Genomic DNA, 23,962 nt, shown 5'->3' on the forward strand with positions numbered 1-23,962 from the left:
TACAAGTTGACGCTTTCTGTAATACATAAAATTGAAGATTGTGGTTTCAATATCGTTCGAATCATACGACGAATGTCGCTATGATGAGGAAACTTTGCGATGTAAATTTAAGACCACCAATACCCCAAATTTATTTCGTTTTGGCCCTGAAGATATTTATCTGTAGCAAAGTTACCCAATTACGAAATTTATCTAATTCGTTTTGGCCCAGAAGATATTTATCTATAGCAAAGTTACCCAATTACGAAATTTATCTAATTCGTTTTGGCCCAGAAGATATTTATCTATAGCAAAGTTACCCAATTACGAAATTTATCTAATTTGTTTTGGCCCAGAAGATATTTATCTGTAGCAAAGTTTCCCAATTACGAAATTTATCTAATTTGTTTTGGCCCAGAAGATATTTATCTGTAGCAAAGTTTCCCAATTACGAAATTTATCTAATTCGTTTTGGCCCAGAAGATATTTATCTATAGCAAAGTTACCCAATTACGAAATTTATCTAATTTGTTTTGGCCCAGAAGATATTTATCTATAGCAAATTTTCCCAATTACGAAATTTATCTAATTCGTTTTGGTCCAGAAGATATTTATCTATAGCAAATTTTCCCAATTACGAAATTTATCTAATTCGTTTTGGTCCAGAAGATATTTATCTATAGCAAATTTTCCCAATTACGAAATTTATCTAATTCGTTTTGGTCCAGAAGATATTTATCTATAGCAAATTTTCCCAATTACGAAATTTATCTAATTCGTTTTGGCCCAGAAGATATTTATCTATAGCAAAGTTACCCAATTACGAAATTTATCTAATTCGTTTTAAATTTGTCTCTAAATTTATTTCAAATTTCCGTGGTATTTTTTCATGTTCGATCGAAGAAAACTAAGCTGCTAAAAAACACGAATTCTCGTTGTTCATTTTACCTCTTTCCGGGCCAGATTATCGTCATCGCGTAGAGGCAAAAGAGAGTACATTTCTATTTGGGGAGCCATTACTGGCTTATCTGTCGCCGTGTCTTCCGTCGTGGAATGATCTTACAGTAGTCGACTCATTCGGGACACGGCTCACTCTCTTTCATCTAAGTTGACGCACTGTCTGTCCTTTCAGCCGACACTTGTCAACCTGTCTTTTCGTACACCCGAGGCCCGACTTCGCCTCCTTTTCCATTTCGGAAATGTCTCGAATGCGTTTTCCCATCCAGATACGGACCGTGAAACAGAAATCTTAACGATTATATGTAATTCGTAACAGAATCGTCATTCGCTATCAAGTGCATCGCGTCTCGCCAAATGAAATAAGAAATCATCTCCAATCGCTTTGGACGTAACTTCGTAACTTCTAGGCTACGCCCTTTAACTTCTATTCCATCCCTGACGTATCTCTTATCGATAAGAAGTTTCCCCGAACGCTTTAGCAGAAAGCCCGAAGTGAATCGCGCCCAGAAGTTGACATTGCTTTTAAGAAATAAACATTTTTTCGTGTTATTTTCCCGATCCCTTTTTTTGGAGAGAGTGGATATTGAGAAGGGGGTTTTTTTTACGGCGTCCGGTACCCCTGACGGAGTCGAGTCTGTAGGTATTAACATAAGTCTATAATATTGTTCTATAAGTTTGTCAATTTGGGGAATATTTTACTGAGAGCTAGTAACGGAGTGACGTCATCGCAAATCTCCCCCTAGCGAAGCGCTGTCCAGGCTACGTATGACGCGTTAGCGAGCGGACACAAAACGGCCACGAAGCCCGTTATGCAGTCGGTCTTGTGAATTGCTCTCAGTTAAACTTTTACATGTGAAGTATAGGAAGCGTAGGGCCCCCAGAGGTCCTATAATTCCTAAAAAATCCTATATTTTCAAAAATGTCCTATAACATCCTATATTTTTAGCAAAATCGCCCAAAAGTCCTATATAATCCTATAATTTTGATATTTTGCCCATTTCAAATCCCGGCACTCAGTTAAATTGCTAGATTTAGCTATAGGATAAATTCCTATACCAAGTCATTCTAGTCTATACTTTTGTTATTGTTAACATGTTTAGCTACTAGTATATTTTTGTGATAAAATTGTTAAATAGTTTCTATTTTTTAAGTGAAAATCAAAGACTTATTTCACTAAATATAGATTTAGTTTTTAAATGCCTTAAGTTAGTAAATGAAATAGCATATATAGTCCTATAAAATCCTATAATGTTGTAAAAATAGTCCTATAAAGTCCTATATTTTTAGTAATATAATCCTATTTTCCTATAAAAAAATTGAAGATTTGAGTGGGGGCCCTCGAAGCGTCACACTTATGTAACAATATTATATACTTATGGTATTATTAGTGTTGACCGATATCGTTATTTAACCGATTTTGAGAATTTACCGATACCGATTGTTAAACCGATATTGGAGATTCGGGAAATCGTTAGGGTTAACGATACGCGCGTGTGGTAAACACGTAAAATAATCGTAAACATGCGGTAGCCGAATTAGGAAAGCCTAAGGTAGGATTAGCGGCGCCATCTGCCATGGGAATCTGACCACTTAAATTTTCCAAAATGCTAAAAATTGAAAATATAAATAAAGAAATAATGAAAAAGTTCCAAATTGATTCAAAGTAGTCAGATTCCCATGTTATATTCAATGGGGAAAATTTCCATTTGGTTTTGTCAAAAACATTTTTGGTTGCCATGGCTAAACGGTTGCCCATGGAGACATTTCCCTTTAGGGTTTTTAAAGTAACACGAAGGATTACCAAACCCCCGAGTTTGAACAAAATCGGTGAGTTACACCTCGGGTCGTCTCCTCGTTAGTTTTAACGGTATTGTTTGCGAAGATACGCGCAAAAGATTTTGTCTCCCTCAACTTGTCTCCTCTTTGTAATGGAAACCCCATCGAAAGCGTCCTCACGGCCAGCGTCTTTGATTTTCGCCTCCCGGGAAGCCGTTCTCTCGCGCTGATGGAGATATCGTATACGCGCCGCTCTTGACAGGATCTCCGAAGTGGCTTTTGGAAGCTAGATTCCAAAAAACGCTAAATTGAATGCGACGTTTTCAACTTTTGCCTGAGAGGGGTTCTTCGCCTCCCCTGGCGTTGGCCGGCAGCGCCTCCTGGCCGCGAATGTCCCCTTTCAAGTATGCGGGACGTTTCTTGTTTTCTTTCGATCTCGAAGCGTGCTTCGACTCGTTATTATTAGAAAAGCAGCCATCTCAATTCGCTGACTGCCGCAGCTTTTCCTTATCTCCCGCTCCGGTCCTTTCTCGTTCTCCCATCTATCTCCTTACTGTCCTTACAATGCTTTCCTCGTCTGTCACAGAGGCCGCGCCACACCTTTTCATCGGCCGCCGCTATGCCCAAGAATTAATGATTTTTCACCTACATTTTTCCTTTTGTGTATTTTTTATTTTTCTTAGTTATCGGTTCTAATAAGCTTTTCTGTAAAGTCATTACGCTTGCCGACCTTGTTTTAACGTATCGCTTTCGTCACGAGATACGTAGGAGTTCAGTTCGGTTTCGAAGGTTAGATCTTTATAAAAAGGGCGACTCGGTCTTTTTTAATTCGTGTCTTGTTCAACTTGTTACAATGTTCCACGCGCTCTTTTATATTTTAGCGTAAAAGGCTCGCGCATTTCTTTTTTTATTTCAGGGAGCACGCGCGAAATCGCTCGAGCCCGTTTACGCTAAAATATTAAAGAGCGCGTGGAACATTTTAACAAGTTGAATAAGACATAACGTCGGCTGAGAGCAAAATCCACGTAATTTCTTAAGATTTGTGTACATTGTTACGTGGATTTTGCTCTCAGCCGACGATAAATTATAGAGTTTATGCTAACGTCTATTGGCTATCATAGTGAAACGTCACTTCTACGTCACGAGTGACGCGTCCGATAGCTGGGTTTGAAAATTAGTTATCTAAAACGAAGCGATTTAGGGGTAAGTGTGAACTTGGCTTTAGTAGTAGGGTGGCGGAGTGCTTAGCACTTTCGCCTCGCAGCAAGAGGAGCCGGGTTCGATTCCAGCTTGTGGCATCGGGTGAAAACTGGGAGCAACTTCGGCGTAGAGTTTGAAAGTCCTTTCCCTACTGATTGAAGGAGTTTTCCCCTCGAGTTCTTCGGTTTCCCCTTTCCATAAGTACTTAACGGTAATAGTAAGTGTAGGGAGCTGTTGGCTAGCGTGGCATGAAGGGCTGGCCACCACCCTTCTACGCATTGTAACCCGACCACCTTAAAGGCAATACAAGTTTCTAGATGACTTGGGCATAAGTATTAAGCTAGCTGATTATTATTATTATTAGCTTGAAACATTCGGGTAATTCTATGAAATACGATTCTGTAGCGCTTTTTGAAAACTGCTACTTAGTGAAAATTATGGTAAATAAATATCCCAACGAAGTTTAATTTCTACATTTTACACCGTTATTCGAAGCAAAAACAAGGTTGTTGTTTATCGATTTATTTGATTTAAATCGGATTTTATTGATTTTTTTTAGGTTTTATGACTGTTTTCTTGACAAACTATATTTTAAATTGATCGGTATTAAATTGAATTATTAATTAATAATAAAATTTAATTGCATTTTCTCTGCATTGAACCTACTTTCGGAAATAAATACGTAATTTAAATCAATGATTGAAAAAAAATAACTTGATTTAAATCGCGTTTAAAATCAGTGATGACACAATGGGGGGAAGGAAAAACGGCACCGGCTTATGCTTCAATCGCGCCGGAAACGCAATTATAGGGAACTTATGAGATGCCTCGATAGAGCGTGAATTAATTAAGTCGCTTTAACCCTACTCTGTAACCTATATGTTTTAAAAACGTCGTAAGTTTTAATATATTATTATTTTTGAGTATAAAGACCCAAAAATAGCACCACCTGATGTTACCGCCGCTGCCAAAATTGCCATATAAATTGAAAAATAGGAACGTGGCAACTTACCCTAGACGCTATAGCGTTAAAACCAAACCAGCTGGAGGACTGAGCGCCTCGGGGAACACCCGAAGCCAACGGAATAAATTTTCAAACTGACCAAAAAATAAAAATAACGAATAAATTTCGCGTCGAAAAAAAAATTACTATTTTGTCAGCTCCAAAGAAAATTTATTCCATTCTCCATAAAGTTGCATTATAATAAGGTTTCTAGGATTTTCCCTCGCGCTCTCTTTATTATATTGGCGTATTTTTGGGTACGACTTTACGTTCTTTTGTCGACTATTCACCGCGCTATTTTATACCGCGGACAAAGTTTTCTCACGTAAGCCTTTGCCGTCGTACGCCAGAGAACCGTTACGTAAGGGAGGATTTCGACGTACCGAAATAACGATATACTTCTAGTACAACGCTTTCCATTTTATATGCTTATCGTATTCGTCAGGACGGTGAAAAGGAAAGTAAAGGGGGGGGGCGTAAATTGAAGGTGTTTATTTTTCTTATAGCGCCACTGTCTTCCTCCCCCCACCTCTCTTTTTAGTTCGGTGCCTCATACATGACGCCAGAATCATACTTTGATTAAGGGACACATTTCATAAATTTCGTTGCGGTTGACATCATTGTCAATAGGTAGAGCGGCCATCTGGCTGTCAGGGTATTGAGGGATAGTATATAGAGGTCTTCTTGGCTTCGATTCGTCGCTGTCTGTTCGAGGAATATGGAGCCCCGCCCTCGGTGTAGTGTTGCTGGAGGCTAACTTTAAAGTTTTATTTTAATTAATATCAAATTTAAAATGGAAATTAATATGAACTTAAAAATGGGAATTAATATTAAATTAAAATGGAAATTAATATGAACTTAAAAATGGGAATTAATATTAAATTAAAATGGAAATTAATGTTAACTTTACAACGGGAATTAATATGAACTTAAAATTGGGAATTAATATTAAATTTAAAATTAAAATTAAAGTTAACTTTAAAACGGGAATTAATATGAACCTAAAAATGGGAATTAATTTAAAATTTAAAATGACACTATTTCTAATGGGAATTAATATTAAATTTAAAATGGGAGTTAAATTAATAATAAATATAAAATAGGAATTAAATTAATAATAAATATAAAATAGGAATTAAATTAATAATAAATATAAAATAGAAATTAAATTAATATTAAAATATGATTTACCTGCTTTTAGGTAGCGCCGGACTATATTTTTACTTTAGTCAACTTGTGTTTGGGCCCTAAATTTTTTCATCTTTCATTACGACGGTGTGGGTACATCTTGTTGAGTCCCTTTCCTTTGTGTGCATTTTTAAAATTGAATTTCTCCAGATATCGGATCTTCTCTCAGCTTCATTCTAACGCGTACGCTCAAAATGCGCATTATTACGGATTGGATTTGAGCGAGAGAGCCAGCCAGGTATGGAAGAGGAGATTATTTGGCCATGTCCTTTTTTACACCCAAAGGATGCGGGTTCCGATTTGATCCCATTTATTGAGGAAGATTCGGTGCCGGATACGCGGGATGACGGCAGAGGCATTCCAAATCCACCCATTTTTAAATTCGTCGACTCGTTCTCGCTATTTGAAAATCTAGGACTGATTTCATTTCGTTGATAGATTCTTTTGATCGTCTCTTTGACGTTAGATTTCGAGATATTTACGTGGGATGGAATTTTTAGTTTGAAATTTCGGTATTTTTAATTTTCGATGACCTGACCAAATTATCTTTTCCCGGTGTGAACGCGGCTTGGTTACGTTATAAGTTTCAAGTTGTCTGATGTAGGTGGGGTGGCAGAGTGGTTAGCACTTTCGCCTCGCAGCAAGAGGAGCCTGGTTTTGATCCGAGGTTGTGGCACTCCTACGTTGAGTTTGCCCTTTAGCCGCTGGTTTAAGGGGTTTTCCCTCTAGTCCTTCGGTTTCACCTTTCCATAAAAACTTGTTGAGGTTTTAGGTAATAGTTAGTGTAGGGAGCTGTTGGCTCGCGCGGCATGAAGGGCTGGCCACCACCCTCCTACGTATTGTAACCCAGCCACCTGATTTTAAGGCATTAAAAGTAGCAAGATAATTTGGGACTAAGGTGGTGTCTAGCTGATTATTATTATTATTATCAAATATTTGTTAAATAATTTAAATCATCTATTGACCTTTTATATATTTATGAAAATGCACAGCAATGGTTGATGTTTTAAGGAATATTCTGAGAAAATAATTTGATTTTTTTACATTAAGGGGGAAGACTATAGTAAAAACGTCTTTTTCGTTCAAGCTGAACGTTTTAGTTTTAGCAATTACACAATCGAATTATATTTTTATTAATAGGCTGAACCTTCCTCTAGCGCTTAAAATAATTTTGATAATTCTAATATTAATAGTTAACGAGATATAAGGCTATAACTAAAGGGTAGTTTGGGCGATTGCCCAACTTGTTAAGCTCCGGGGGTCCGAATTAAAACGTAATAATTAAATTACTTTGAAATTTAAAATTGTCAAAACTATTTTAAGCACTAAACAAGAGTCTGTTCTACACGTAAATATTAATTTTAAAAGTTAAAACGCAAAAATAAAACAGTTCAGCTTGAAATAGCGCGAAACTAGACAATGGCCACTGTAGTCTTCCCCCTTAACAACGAAATGGAAATGATCAATATTTTTTTCAGGAAAAAGAGGTCTAAAATATTTATATAAAATAAATCTACAAAACTTAAAGATGTATTTCTATGTGGACAAATTATGGTGTGAAATTGTGCGGAAATGATTTACATATTATTTGAAATTACAAATTAATCTTATCTCGACGGTTTATGAAATATTAATATTTGTCCAAACCGAAGTAAACATTTGACGGTGTTTTTTTTTGTCGTAATTAAGTAACAGCGAACAAAAGCTGGACTACAGAGATACGAGACAAAGCTTCTAGAATATTCAAACGGAAAAAAACTTACCGAATATTTAAATATGTCGGGTTTTTTTCGCTTTGATATTTTCATCTAAACTAAAACCTTTTATTGGTTTTGTCGGTTAACACTATTGTATTTTTCTATAGATATCTTTCACTTTTTATTATACGCCGATAAAGGGATAAATTTAGTTTTCTGGTTGACTTCTTTGTCAAATGTAGAGCGCCTGGATATCTGAAAACTGGCGGCCAGGTTATGAAGGACTTTTCGCTTCAATTCGTCGCGCTTAAATTAATATTTAGAGTTAATTAATATTAAACTAATACAAAGAGTTAATTAATATTAAATTAATACCAAGAGTTAATTAATATTAAATTAATAACAAAAGTTAATTAATATTAAATTAATACCAAGAGTTAATTATTATTAAATTAATACCAAGAGTTAATTATTATTAAATTAATACCAAGAGTTAATTATTATTAAATTAATACCAAGAGTTAATTAATATTAAATTAATACCAAGAGTTAATTAATATTAAATTAATACCAAGAGTTAATTAATATTAAATTAATACCAAGAGTTAATTAATATTAAATTAATACCAAGAGTTAATTAATATTAAATTAATACCAATAGTTAATTAATATTAAATTAATACCAAGAGTTAATTAATATTAAATTAATACCAAGAGTTAATTAATATTAAATTAATACCAAGAGTTAATTAATATTAAATTAATACCAAGAGTTAATTAACATTAAATTAATACCAAGAGTTAATTAACATTAAATTAATACCAAGAGTTAATTAATATTAAATTAATACCAAGAGTTAATTAATATTAAATTAATACGAAAAATAAATGAATACGAAGAATTATGAATACTAAGAATTAATTAATATTAAATAAATACGAAGAGTTAATTAATATTAAATTAATACGAAGGTTAATTAATATTAAATTAATACGAAGAGATAATTTATATTAAATTAATACGAATAATTAATAAATATTAAATTAATACCAAGAGTTAATTAATATTAAATTAATACCAAGAGTTAATTAACATTAAATTAATACCAAGAGTTAATTAATATTAAATTAATACCAAGAGTTAATTAATATTCAATTAATACCAAGAGTTAATTAATATTAAATTAATACCAAGAGTTAATTAATATTAAATTAATACCAAGAGTTAATTAATATTAAATTAATACGAAAAATAAATGAATACGAAGAATTATGAATACTAAGAATTAATTAATATTAAATAAATACGAAGAGTTAATTAATATTAAATTAATACGAAGGGTTAATTAATATTAAATTAATACGAAGAGATAATTTATATTAAATTAATACGAAGAGATAATTTATATTAAATTAATACGAATAATTAATAAATATTAAATTAATACGAATAATTAATAAATATTAAATTAATACGAATAATTAATAAATATTAAATTAATACGAAGAATTAATTAATTTAAAAAATTTCATTAATACTAAATTAAGAATTTAATTAATTTAAAAAATTTCATTAATACTAAATTAAGAATTTAATTAATTTAAAAAAAATTATTAATACTAAATTAAGAATTTAATTAATACTAAATTAAAATTAAGAATTTAAGTTATACTAAATTAAAATTAAGGATTAAATTATTACTATATTAAAATTAATGATTAAATTATTTCTATATTGAAATAAGAATTAAACTAATGAAATGAAAATAATTACAAAATATTACTGACATGCTTTTCTCGCCTAGTACTCGATAAGACTTTTGTAGATAGCGCCGTACTTTATTTATATACGTTTTTTTTTGTAAAATAGAATTTTCCCAGTTCGTCTGTTATTTTTTTAATTATCTGGCGCATCTTGAGATGGAACGAAAGTGCCGATGTCTGGCCCTCCTTCCTGTCGATCGAATGGTTTCGTTTCGGTCCGAAATGAAAGCCAGAGTTGGCATTATTCGAGGGAGGGTTCATTTCGCGATGGGAATTGCCTTCCCGGAGAATCAATTTTCATCAAGTTTGCTCCTATCTCCTCTTCCTTTTTCGCAAAGATATATATTCTAGTAAGCTTATTCCTGAGCGTTAAGCCTTTGCTATGACAATACACGGGTATTTTTACGCGACCGGAATCCTCTCATTTAATCCTCTTTGCGCTTCATTCCACTTTTTTTGGATACTGAATTGAGTCTGGTCTTATGTACTTCAAAAACTACCCAATTTTTCCATTGAGCCCTTTCTAAGTTTAGCCAGTTTATTTTTTACAGTATTCGGTTTATCAAGCAGGGTTGCCACAGTATCTAGAAAACCTGGAATTCCTGGAAAAGTCAGCGAATTTGAATATGCTTCCAATAGTCAGGGAAAAGTCAGATAATTTTAGTATTGTTTATTTTCCGGAAAAATAAAATGCGGAAATATTTCCAGGAAATTTTCCGCAAATCGTAAAATAAAAAATTGAAACATAATTTTCTTTTTCAGGGTTTTTAATGTTTTTAACTGTTTATCGATATAAAATGTCTAATAACAGTAAACATACATACTACAAAACAATAATAGTGTTACATTGTTAATCAGTTTAAACTAGTCTAGAGGTTTAGTTTTACTTTCAGATTCGAAAAAATGAGGCGAAAATTCCGCTTTATTTAAATTTGCTAACAATATTAGACTAATCATAGAATGAAAACTTATATTTTTTTTATTCGGAAAAATATGGAAAATTTTCCGGAAAAAGGCCTCGGGTCATTTTCCGCGGAATATTTTGCGACTTACAACACTAGATAATTTTAAGAATTAGTATAAAAAGCAGGGAAATGCCATGGAATTTATTCTTGGTTGCCATTATCAATTTTTTACTAAAATAAAGGTTAAAAAAATAAAAAACATTGGCACAAAATAAGTCAGGGAAAAGTCAGATGATTTTAAAAATTCGTGGAAATGTCAGAGAATTTAATTTTGGTTTCAAATAGGAAATCTTAACTAAAATAATTCATATAAAATGCATATATAAATCAGAGGCTATAGTCGCCGATACATATTCTCAGCTAACTCAAATATATTCTTGGGTCTCTATGTAAGACGCTATTTTGAATTCCTATCAGACGACCTTGATCCGATTTGGCAATTAAGTCCGAGAGACATTGTAATAACTACGCGGGCTTTCGTCGGTGGAATATTCCACCGTATTGATTCAAACTCTATCCCCGGACGTTGTATAATCCCCGTTGTCGTCTTAAGTCCGGATTGGTAAACAGAGGAAATCTTTCCCCGCGGGTTGTTATTGCCATACGCTATTCTCTTAGATTACGGGTAGTATCGCCTGTTCATATCTCGCTGGGTGACTCCTTTCCGGGATTTCCAGTCCTCGGCCGTGATCAATTTAATGGGGAACCGTCGGTTCGCTGCTATTCGGGGATGCATTAACTGCTTTACGTTTGGTTGAACCCTCGGCCTGTCGCTCGAAGGGAAGACTCTTTTTGTCTCGCTACGAACGAAGAGCGCGTTTTATTGACTCGGCCATCAGCCTTTCGCTCGTATTTACGCCGGCTGATCTTGATTGATTATGTACCATTTGAATGCAACAGTTACTGCCTCCACTCTCTCTCTCTCCAACTGAGTGTGGGCTTAATTGCTCTATTTCCGCTACTATGGTTTTGGCTCTCTAAAAGTTAAGCTTCCTAAATATTTGATGGAAATATTTAATCGATTTGAACTACTCTCGAACCTTAGTCGACTGTAACGTTACCATAATAATGATCTTTGTAAATGGCTTATACCGGAAGGTAATAACCTACGAAGTTCATTGATCTATTGTCGTATACGATATTACAAATATAATCGAGTTGGACTTTTGTTAACTCGATTTCCGTCTATGGAAGTTATTATCACCAGGGCTAGAAATCTACTATACCGGGTATTTCAAAAGGTTATGCAAAAATTTGAAGGAGTTGTAGGGGGTGAGTTGAGAAGTATGCCTGTTTTTCCCCCCATTTTCCAACGATGAGTTAAAAGTGCGCCAGAGAGCTTCAAAGTGTGGCCTACTAGCGCCGGGAAGTAGGCCGCAACAAGCGCAAAACCAAGCAGCGGGGAAATACGAACATTAACGTTTGGGCTCGTGTGATAGGTAAAAAAAAATCAAGGTAACCAGCGTACAAAAGTAAACTTAAACAGTATTTAAAGTCCCCGCTGCTTTTTTTTGCGCTTGTTGCAGCCTACTTCCAGGGGCTAGTAGGCCACACTTTGAAGCTCTCTGGCGCTCTTTAAACTCATCGTAGGAAAATGGGACAAAAACAGGCATGCTTCTCAACTCACCCCCTACAACTCCTTACAATTTTTGCAACACCTTTTGAAACACCCTGTATACCATGGCATACTATAATCGATTACAACTGGGTACCAAATTATACAATTTTCATTTGCTCAAGTTCTTTTTTCTTCGTGAAATTTCATTCGTGATATTTCATTGTTAAGGGCTTAGTTTTCACTAGCACGCTTAATAACGTATTTTACTTGACGGCCGTAACAATCTTTGCGCGTGCCATAGATGAGATTCCCCTCCGTTACGCGCGCTAATGGAAAGCTGGCTTATAGGGGAGAGACTCCGCGTAACGGATATCGCTATTGTTTCTGATGGATTAGAAATCTGAAGCTGGCTCAAAGATTATTTTGGCTGATATACGCCCGGCCGATTTGATTCCTTTTAATCTTCACCTCGAGTTTTTCTTTCGGGCCGTAAGAGGGGGCTCTAGACGTACGGAGAGAGAGAGAGAGAATCTTTGTTTTTGATGGATTTTTTGGAAGAACTTTTCCTTCGGATGAGAAAAAGTTGAACCATTAGTGGAATTGGAGATCTCCTCCTTTTTCGACGAGCGCCAATTTTTCTGCCCCTCATTGTTAGCTCGTTCGTGACTTGACAGCGTTATTAATACCGCGTTCACCCACTCTTGGGCTTCCGGACAGGGATCACTTCGCCATCGTCTCCGTTACTAAGAGGAGAAGATATATGTCCTTCGAGTCGTCCCAAATTTATAGGGATATAACCTCGAGATATGTGACATAACTTTATCCCGCACTCTTCTTCGCCTTTATCATTTCTGGGATCGTATCGGTTCGTCGGGGAGGAAATAAAATATTGTTTATAGTTTTGCTGGAAAATTGGACGGTCCTTTTTCTTCTTTATTATTGCAGGCCTTTAATTGGATGCCTCTCGGATCCCAGCGACCGACTTTAATAGTGTCCCAGGTCTATAGTTGGAAGCGGACTGTTCTTTGTCTTAAAGTTAGGTTTGAAAATAGTGGTTCGTTGATGGTCTTTTTCGTTTTGAAGTTATCGGTCTTTACTTTTAACCTATATTTCCTTTCTGCCAGTTTTAGTAGGGTTTGGGTGGAGGTAATTTTGGAAAAAAACTGATTTAATAAGCGTGAAAACATTCTTTTAAATACGATTCTTTGTAGGGCTGTGCAAAAGTATTCGTCATTATTCGATTTGACCAAATTATTTGGTCATTTTTAGGCTAAACTATTCGCACCGACAAATCGAATTCTGGTTTTTAAAATTCTAGAATACCAAATAGCGAACTTTGAAAACCGACTATTTTATTTAAAAAAAAAATATTTTGGCGATTTTAATCCAAATTTATCAAATTATTTGGTACTTGCATAACATTTCTACCGCCAGAGGGCACCAAGTTAGTAACCAAAAAACTCTAGAGCTCTTTTCTGCGCGACGAAACCGAAGGAAGCAAAATTTAAACTTGCAAGTTATCTTGACGTTTGTAAATATGAATGAATTGTATGGGCACAAGATAACTATGAAGTAGATGCACTATAGAGTGGAAGAAACCACTTTGGGAGGGGTGATTCCATAATCACTAGACTAGTTGGAACTCTAAGATAATTTTACTGAATTTAGACCAGTGAGGCGAGTGATCCTCTATCTTTACTGGATATGTGGAGATAAATGTTATATTTTGGGAAGGAAGGTCAAACGGCAGCTATTACTAGGTAGTGGGTAGATACTAGAGTACTAGGTAAGCTGCACTGGCGTGTGGTTGTTTGTGGGGAAAAAATCAGGAAGTGTCTTATTTTCTGAAGCTGTATTTTAATCGTTTTACTCATTAGTGATAATAGAGAAAGGCAGCAGTATTTTCTAAGCTTGGTAAAACCGACTAAATCATTCGCAACAGTAATACTACTCCCTTTAAATCCTTTAATACACTAAAATCTTTTTTCAAACTAAAATTTGGTATTTGACAGAGTAATTTTATAAAAAAAATAATTGGGTAAAAATTTTTAAACGTCGCGCTATTTCGTCATTTTCGAAATTCGATCCGACAGATGGTTCTAAAAAACCGACTTATTTGGTATTCGCCAAATACCTAAAAAAACACTATTCGCACAGCCCTAATTCTTTGTTTTAAACTTTTTGTAAATCAAACTAAAAACAACAACAAAACAAGTTTTAAAATATAATTTGAAATGAAAAATTACCCAAATAAATTCTTGATAAATTATTTTGTAATTAAAACGTGTTTACTACTGCTTAAAACTGTTTAAAACGTTTAAAACAAATTGAAGTTTTTAAATCTTGGCTAATCCCTGCTCGTTTGAAAGTAACATCAAACCCATAATTCTTCGCTATAATTCTTTTTACATCCCATAGATGGTTTATTATATTTGAACACGCGAAGTAATACCGCCAAATCTAACTTTTTCATATCGTTTGTAAGGGAGTGAGCTTGGGTTTGATGATTTGAACCCTGGGGTCATTGCACCTCTTCAACGAGGCTTAAGTTACTGCGCCCCTTACGGCGCATATTTAATTGAACCCTCGCGATAGAAACCGGCCATTTTAAATTATTAAGTGTTACGGCGGGGGGTCCCTCTCTGACTTCCTTCCTGGGCTATCGATGGCCCAAGAAGGAGCTGGTTCTAGCGAGGGGACTATTTGGGGTGAGGGTCGAGTCATTCGGGTGGGATCCCGACAAATGAAGGCGAGGCTCGCATCTCGGAGAAACGACCCCTCGGAGACCTCGCGTGGCCGTGGCCCCTAATGGCCGCGAGTGTTAGCGGTCGTTTTTAAGGCCTGATTGGGACCCTCCGCCCCCGACGACCAAAGAAGAATGGTTTCGTGGGCAAATTTCCTTCGTGTTCATCAATCGGGCCCTTTTAATGAACTCATCTCCGCGGGGAGGCGTAAAAAACGCTGAGCACCCGCGCCCTACCAACCGAGTTCCGGTCATCCGGACCTTAACTATCCCATCCTGATGACGCCACCTTTTTTTCACCGTTTCATCTACTAGATTATACCGGAAGTTACTCTTGGGGCGCCAAAGATTACAGGGTTGCAAAAAAAAAAGTTTTTTTTTGTTTAAATCAGGTGTTTTTAAACACTGGGTTATAGTACTTTTTATAAATGTTGCTCTTACGTCACAGTCTCTTACAAGTCTACGAACAGGGGCGCGTCAAAATTCTAAGAATTAATCCCTTGATAGTGAGACGGTCCTTCTCGCGGAGGTGACGTAATCTCGAGCTCTCTTGAGAATGCCTAAGAACATTCTCACTTGGTCAAAAAGGCAGGATTTTAAAAATAAAAATGGCAGCTAATATTCTAATCAGTTTACTTGATGCTGAAGAAAATAAACATTATGATATTTTTGTGGACGAAAATGAATTTCGGAGAAAACCGAATGTTAATTTATTTTATAACGAAATATTTATTTTTAAATTATAAATAAAATGTTTTCTTCCTTCATATATGGTCGTTAAATCGTGTAAAAATAAAATTTATTGTCCAAGGCTTAGATTACAACGTTCGTGGCATTCTCGTAAGCCGCCATCTTTAGAAGAATCTATTTACTTTTGACGCTTTTTAGAGAATTCTCACGGGCAGGGCCGTCTTTAGCTTTCTGGCGCCCCTGGGCTAATTATATTAGGCACCCTTTTATATATTTTTTATAGTATGTGTAAAAATATTAAGCGATTTTAATCAAATGATTTTTTTTAAAAAATCGTTGATTTAAATCAGTTCCTATAAAAGATTGTTTAAAAGGTATTGAATTTCCATAAATGAGAGATTTACTATTGAATTATTATATTCTAGACCAATATTGTCATTATATTACACTATTACCTATCACTACCACGATCCCTTCCCCACCTCATTTTTGGTTCTTTGAAAATAATGGACTCTCCCAGGCTAAGAAATAAGGAATTGTTTTAAACTGGACATGTGGCCAGTAGAGCCTAAGTAGTTCAATTAAAAAACTGGCCACTGGCCACTTACCATTTTTAACCTTCAAAATCAGGCTTTCATCATTTATGGTCAAATTATCTACTCTTGAGTCCTGACAATATGTGCTAGGGCATAGGCTTAGTAGGTTAGTTATTATGGGTATTTCAAAATTTTGGAGTGTTAAATAAAGAACTATAAATCTTGAAGGGAAGAACTTGGAATTAATTAAGTGGTCACCAGGGCCACTAACACCCCAGGCATTTCATTTTTAAACTGGCCCAGCTAATTTTTAAACTGGCGATTGGCCTGTGATAGTGCCTTATTTCTCACACTATAATTAGTTTTACTTTTCAAGGTTACTCCTGTGATACAAATATACTTATTTCTTCGAATAAATATTTTTTGACATGATAAAACTGTCTACTATTGAACATTATTTATACAAAAATAAAAATTATATCAATAAGCTTATATATTGCTTTTAAAAAGTGACAAAAACCTAAAAATTAATAAATTTTTTTTTTAAAAAATCAAAAAAATCAACAACCCTGGCCCTAGGGCTTAGCCCTACCTAGCCCAATGGTAGAGAGGGGCCTGCTCACGGGGAGAAAAATTCTCACGAAGAACTATTCTCAAGAGAAGAATTCCTTCTTAGAATTTTGACGCGCCCCAGGTGAAAGTTATCCTCAATAATTTAGGTATTACCAAAACTGGTAACTCGACCAATCTTTTCACATTTAAACTAATTTAGTTTCATATTATATATAAGTAATAAAGAAAAATCTTCCGACAGAAAAATTTATTGATGTAAGTTTGTACTTTCTGAACCCTTATAAATTTCCGTTATTTCCCTGATTTCTGCAAAAAAAAACAGTTTAAATTTCCTTGATATTTCCAGGTTTTTCCAGGTATGTATGAATCCTGTCAAAATTTCGATGTTTAAGTTCGCGAGCCAATGAAAATGTCCGCTTAAATTTACCGCGTAGAACTTTCTCCTCATTAAAAGCGTATATCGCAATTGGGGGATCAGAGGCCAGAAAATTCCGGAGAAAATTCATTTTTAATGAGCGAAATGGAAGAAAAAAGGCATAGGAATCATTATAGATGACTTTTAAGCACGTAGGGGGCTTCACACCCTCTTCTCGTTTCAATAATGGCCGGGTCTATTATTCAAAGTGTAACACACCCTTCGAGGGCGGGTGGGGCGCGAGGACGATTAATAAGGCCTAAGGCGACGAAGGCGGCTCTTAGGACAAATATCAGAGAGGGCTCAACGAGTCTCGCAATTCGTAATTAAGCACGATCTTCTCAAAGTCGAAAATACCATATTTCAAGCGGAGAGGATTGTCAAAGAGAAAAGGCCCCGGGTTAGCGTCAATTAAGAGAAAAGCTAGTTTTCAAAAAAAGGATCGTTTTGTTTTGAAATTGCGTGTTTTTGGGAAATATATCATGTGTGTTAAAGAGGGTATATTTTATATTGAAAAGTAGTACGATTGGTTTTTAACGTAACCAGCGCCAGTTAGCCCTAACGTCTGTTAAGAGTAATAAAATACGCGAAAAAGTAGAAAAGTCCATAATGAACAAGGATAAAAAAAAGCTAAACCCTTAACAAATTTGAAGAAATTAAGATACTTACAAACAACTCATACCATAACCCTAAATGAAAGGTCTAGGACAAATTTTTGAAGATCACATACCCGTTATTAAGAGGTAGGTATACAAAATTTTCACCTCCTAGTGGCTACGTCCCCCTCGTAAAATGGTTAAATAGTTTCTATTTTTTAAACGAAAATCAAAGATTTATTTCTCTAAATATAGATCTATTTGGTTTTTAAATGAATAAAGTTAGTAAATTAAATATCATCTGTAGTCCTATAAAATCCTATAATTTTGTAAAAATAGTCCTATAAAGTCCTTTATTTTTAGAAATATAATCCTATTTTTCTTATAAAAATATTGAAAATTTGAGTGAGGGTCCTGTATTACATGTAATTAAAATATTGTGGCAAGGGGTAGCAAAATTAACGGCAAAATTTAGATAAAAGTAATATTTTTACAAAGACATAAATATCCCAGAAATTATTTGAACCTGCAATGAAACACTGGAGCCTAACGAGCTGAAAGCAACTCCTTCGTTTAACTTTCAATAATATACTCCGTTTAAAAGAGCCGCGGGATATTGTCGAATTATATGATAGGCTTATCGAATGACGAGGAACTGAAGGCGCGCATTTCGTAAATAATTTAAATATTCGGATGAAACGGTGAGCGGTGGTAGACTAGAATCGTGGCAACGACGCCCGTTTGTCACCAGGGTTGAAATTAAGTGACTCTGTCAAAACTTATCTCCGACGTAACAAGTTATCGTTGAAGTTTCTCAAATTGTCGCTCGGAAAATTAACAAAAAGGTTCACCCTGAAGGGTAGGCATCCCCGTAAAGGAGGCGGCTCTAACAAGTACGCGCGGGGGGGGGGGGGATGAGGGGGAGGGGTGGTGGTTTGAGTATATCGTTGAATCGTGACAAATTGACCTATATCATTTCCGATCTTTGGTCAAATGAGGCGACGTCGGTTGCGGGCGTAAAACGCTAGTGGAGAGGACCTCTCTCAGAGTAAATTCGATTTCCGCGGAACGTGACAGTTCGGCAGTTTTGGGGGAACGCCATCGGGGACAAGCCGCGCTCGCATTAGAGACGCGCGCTTTAAATTCCGCAGGGCCACGGTGTAAACTTGGTCTCAAGGTATAACGCGAACGCGCTCACGGAGAGAGTTGATGGTGAATTTTGCCCGAAATATCGGTAATGACCAATCCAGATTAACTCCGAAATGCTTCGGAGTGGAATAATTTAGCCTGGCAAATTTGCTCTCTTCGCTCGAGTCCCGAGATTGTCGGATGAAGATAGAGAGAAATAGATTCCGCTCGCGCGCGTGACAAACGTGTTACTTGTCGATACATTAAAATCTTCGGCCGCGGTTAAGTAACGCCGAATATGGTCAAGATGTCTTTTGTCGCTGGGTAAATCGAGTCATCTTCGATTGGCATTAACGCGTTTATTTGGGAGTGTTTTGGCTCGTTGGTTTTTTGGTGGGCGGCGGGAAGTAGTCATCACCGATACCGCTATACGGCGCCACCTTCGCCCGAAACGCTATAAGTGATTATTGGATACCGAATTTGATTTATTATCTTCCTTCCAGCCATGAGCCGAGGCTTAACCCTCACTCCTCACCCGCCCTAACTAGACCGTCTTCTCGTAGCAGACTGTACCTCTATCCCCGTCTTCCCGCGAACTATCAATTTAGTTCGAGATCAAACGCTCGATTCTATCCCGGAATTAAGACCTTTGAAAATAGTTTTCTTTTTCTCCGTATTCCGTCGGAGAGAGTGCGGGCCTTCGCGGCACCGCTACTCGCGTAGCCCCATCTTTCGGCAGAAACGGGAGAATTATTATTTGCTCGCGGCGTTAAATTTATCAGCGTGAGTGATGAAGTTTTCCCTCCTTTCGTCGCGTGTCTTTAACCCTCGCCCAGTGGCAGCCTGTAAAAGTCAGTTCCAAAGACGGCTCGTTACATTCTGGTGGGCCATCCGTGGGGCGGAGCTAAGAGAGGGAAGGCGAAACTAAGTGATCGAAAAGCACCTTCCTCCGGGCGATCTATCTGTTTCTATTTGATGCGCGCAAAATGCTTCCAGAGAAGTTAATTATTGAGATCTCTAATGCGATTTTCGTAGGCACATCTCGCCCGAGGACATTTACTTTGGTCGCGTTTCTAGTGCATTTATTTTCTCTGATGTATACGCGATTATAAATAAATCTAAATTGAATTTAAAATCGAAGTGGGTGTATCGTACCATTAAGGCTTCTTTATTGTTTCTGGCTTATTTAAATATTAAGTTTTCAACGAGATATTTTAAAACAATGTCGATTTTTGTTTTATTTTCACCTACTATCCAATTCTGATTAAATTACTGATTAATTTGAGATTGAAGTGGAAATGGAGAGTTTCAATTTTTGCAAAGATTGTTTCATATTTAAATTGTAAGTTTTCAACAAACAAATATCTGATTTTTTACCTACTTTTCCCGCTTTTTAGCGACTGATGAGTGGGGTGGCGGAGTGTATAGCACTTTCGCCTCGCAGCAAGAGGAGCCGGGTTCGATCCCAGCTTGTGGCACTAGGTGAAAACTTGGAACTACTCCTTCCGCGTTGAGTTTGCAAGTTCTCTCCCCACTGGTTTAAGGGGGTTTTCCCCCGATCTCTTCGGTTTCCTATTCCATAAAAACTTGTTGAGGTTAATGGTAATAGTTAGTGTAGGGAGCTGTTGGCTCGCGTCCACCACCCTCCTACGCATTGTAACCCGGCCACCTGAATTAATGGCTTTAAAAGTCGCATGATGACTTATTAGCCTAGTTGGTTATTAATATTATAATATAATATAATATAAAATGAGATTGAAGTGAAAATGAAATGTTTTTTTTTTAAGATTCATTTGTTATTAGCTTAATATTAAAATTAAGTTTTCAGAACGAAAGATTTTAAAACTATCGATATATCTGACGACTTAAATTTGTGATGGAGAGTTTGATTTTTTTTAATAGATTATTTTGTCCATAATTCTTTAAGAAAGTAGGCTAACGTTCTAGGATAATGGTGTTTGTTTTTCTCGAAAGCAAATCTAACTGAATTAAGAAGTTTTCTTATCAGGGAGAGTGGTTGCTAGGAAAAACTATCTACTCTCTAACGTTTACCTTAATTTGATCCTTTTGGATTTTTTTCGCTTCGTTGCGAGCGCACGTTTCTTCAGAGGCTCCATCAATATTCGCTTCCTTTGAAATGCTGCCTGAGAATTTCCACAATTTCCTATATCCTAATAAGCCGTTCCATTTTAATCCCCTAATGAAAGAATTTTAAATTACTTTCAGCTTAAAAATTATAAAAGGGTTAAAACTCTAGTATTGAGAGTAGAGTACTAGAATAGTATTGAGAGTAGTGTACTAGAATAGAAAACACTCTCGTTAATTAAGTTCTAAATATAAACGTATTCGCTTATCGAAATACTAATGTCTTTTTGATTGCATATTTAAAACGTAGTAAATTATTTTTTAATATACAGGGTGTTTCAAAAGATATGCAAACATTTGAAATAGTTGTAGGGGTGAGTTGAGAAGTATGCCTGTTATTTCCATATTTTCCTACGATGAGTTGAAAGAGCGCCAGAGAGCTTTAAAGTGTGGCCTACTAGCCCCTGGAAGTAGGCTGCAACAAGCGCAAAACCAAGCAGCAGGGACTTTAAATACTGTTTAAATTTACTTTTTTTTTACGCTGGTTACCTCGATTTGTTTACAAAGTCCTTTTTTACCTATCACACGTACCCAAACGTTGATGTTCGCATTACCCGGCTGCTTGGTTTTGCAGCCTACTTCCAGGGGATAGTAGGCCACACTTTGAAGCTCTGGCGCTCTTTCAACTCATCGTAGGCAAATGGGGGAAAACAGGTATACTTCTCAACTCACCCCCTACAACTCTTTAAAATTTTAGCATAACCTTTTGAAACACCCTGTATACCAAGTACCAATGGATGCGATTTGATATAATAATAATAATAATAATAATAATAATAATAATTATAATATTTATTTCGCAAACACTTTGCAGGCAACCACAGAGGCGAAGCCCGTTGTGGGCGGTTACCAGGACATTTATAAACATGTTTTGAATAAATATCGATATAAAAGTAAAATTAAGATAAGCTTAGATATTTTATTTAAACATTAAGAAACCAATCAATAAAAAAGAGGAATTGGAATAAATTTAATTAAGAATTTTGAACAATCCAGTCAGCAAATAAGAATTCCGAAACCATAGAACGAAATTGTTGGATTGAGAGCTGAGAGTGTAATCGACTTTGTACGTTTTTGAAATGGAAAAATATTGCGAGTCACATGGTAAAAAACAATTTCTGAAAGACATTAATTACCTATTTAAAATACAATTTGTTTAATAGCGCCATCTGGTTTATTTTACCGGAAATTACCCGCCCCCCTGAATTTTAGGCATAAAAATTCGCTAGATGATTTGGTGCCTTTGGTATTAGCCTAGCTGATAAACTATTAAAAATAACTTAATAAATTAAATTTTGATGTACCAAAAACCTGAAATATTAACCAATTTTTTATTTAACAGAACACATCCGGGAATTTTCTTGCGGGAAGCTGTACTACCGGACTTTCTACGTGGACGCCAAGCGGGATATCATTTACATCGGGGCCATGTAAGTCTCTCCATTTTGTTGCCTTCCGGTCTCCGACTATTAAATGAACGTCCACCATGTTTCCCCTTCAAAAGTATCTAATTTAAGATCACTTTTCGTCAATGGAACAGGGCCGTTCCCCCGCGTTGTTGTTGAAGAGAGATTGAACTGGCGCCGGTCAACCATCGCGAACTTCGATATTAATTAAAGCCTCAAATATTTAGGGCCCTTTAAAACCCTATCGAGCCTACCCCCGCCCCTTTAGCCGTGACTGCCACTGTGTCGTGAAGCCGGCGATCGATTCGTCTCAAAATTAATAGTGATTGCTTCGGCGATGCGCGGTAGGTTTATATATATATATATATATATATATATATATATATATATATATATATATATATATATATAGCCAGATAGACAACAGGCGCGGCCACTCAGCCAGCCCCTACCGACCAAGATTGCGATGGAAGCTCTGTAATATTCCGAGCCCTGATCACGCGGCCATGCCATTACGGACATTATCGGGCCCCTTTTCAATCAATTCATTCGTTCTGCTGGATAGCTCGAGTGTTTATCTGCATTTTTTTCTCTCGGTAGCTCGTCAAACCGCCTACCTATTCTCGCTTTAATACTCGATCTATCTACTCGATAAAATTGCCGCGAAATTGATTAGCACGAGACTATCTCTTCTCCGACTGGTTGTTCGGATTATATTGGCTGGCTGGTTTTAGTCTGTTTCTAATTATCGGCTGGTTCTCGATTTCGACTCGGGTAATGAGGAATAGGACACGTTTTCAATTTCCTCGGGTTTTATCCCACGCGCTAATAATCCATTACAATACTAGTATCTGGTTTAATGGAAATTTTGAATTTCCGATAGTTTTATCATTTTCCATTCGTATTATCGGTTGGGCTTTTGACCCGACGGGGTCGCTACTCACTAAAGTAATCAGATGTGCAAGTCGTACGTAATCTTTAGTGTTGTAAAGGCTGGTTTTCACTGGTCTAAAAAACGCCGGAAATTGTTTTACGCAACTGGTTTTCACTGGGGATTTTTTCAAGTGGTTGGCAATTTGGCGGTTTCGATAGCGCATGCGCTGACGATTGTATCTTTACTGATTCACAGAATTAAAATGGTCTTTCATTTCATTGTTTTTAAAACATCTATTAATTCTATTTGCTTTGTCATATAAAAAAGGATAAGCGCGAATCTCTTCTGTGAATAACTCCTGTTGACTACCATTCATTATTTTTTGTTTAGAAGTCATCGTGACAAACTGACTAAATTACAATAACAATGTTTATAAAATAAACGCGTCGCTTTTTAAGCATAACAAATTGAATCAAACCGAGAGTAGTGAGCTAGTGACGTCAACGAACGATCTTCACTGATTGGTTAGCACATTGCGTTGCGTTTTAAAAATTCGGAAAAATAGAACTTCCATTCCGCGCTTGTTCGCGGAATATCGCAAGCTTTCCGTAAAATTTTGCGGAGAATATTTTTCCGCAAACGGCGCGGAAAGCCAATTCCGCTGTATTTTAGCCCAGTGAAAACCAGGCTTGAGTCGGAAAAGTTGCCGCTCGGAAAATTTTCCGTATTTTCCGAGAAAAAGAAAAAAGTTTTCATTCCATGATTA

General features: G+C 36.1%; 1 protein-coding gene across 2 annotated transcripts in view; it reads left to right on the top strand.

The window, feature by feature from the left end:
• Sema2a (Semaphorin 2a) overlaps positions 1-23,962 on the top strand; it is a 216,565-nt gene that overhangs the window by 58,416 nt on the left and 134,187 nt on the right. For both annotated transcript variants that reach the window (XM_090162799.1, XM_090162798.1), the window contains exon 2: positions 22,259-22,346. In XM_090162799.1, coding sequence (XP_090018925.1) covers positions 22,259-22,346 — 88 coding nt within the window. The remainder of the gene's footprint in view (positions 1-22,258; positions 22,347-23,962) is intronic.

This window comes from Leiobunum rupestre, chromosome 11 (assembly GCF_980474605.1).
Source record: "Leiobunum rupestre chromosome 11, qqLeiRupe1.1.hap1, whole genome shotgun sequence".
In the NCBI taxonomy this organism is placed as follows: Eukaryota; Metazoa; Arthropoda; class Arachnida; order Opiliones; family Sclerosomatidae; genus Leiobunum; species Leiobunum rupestre.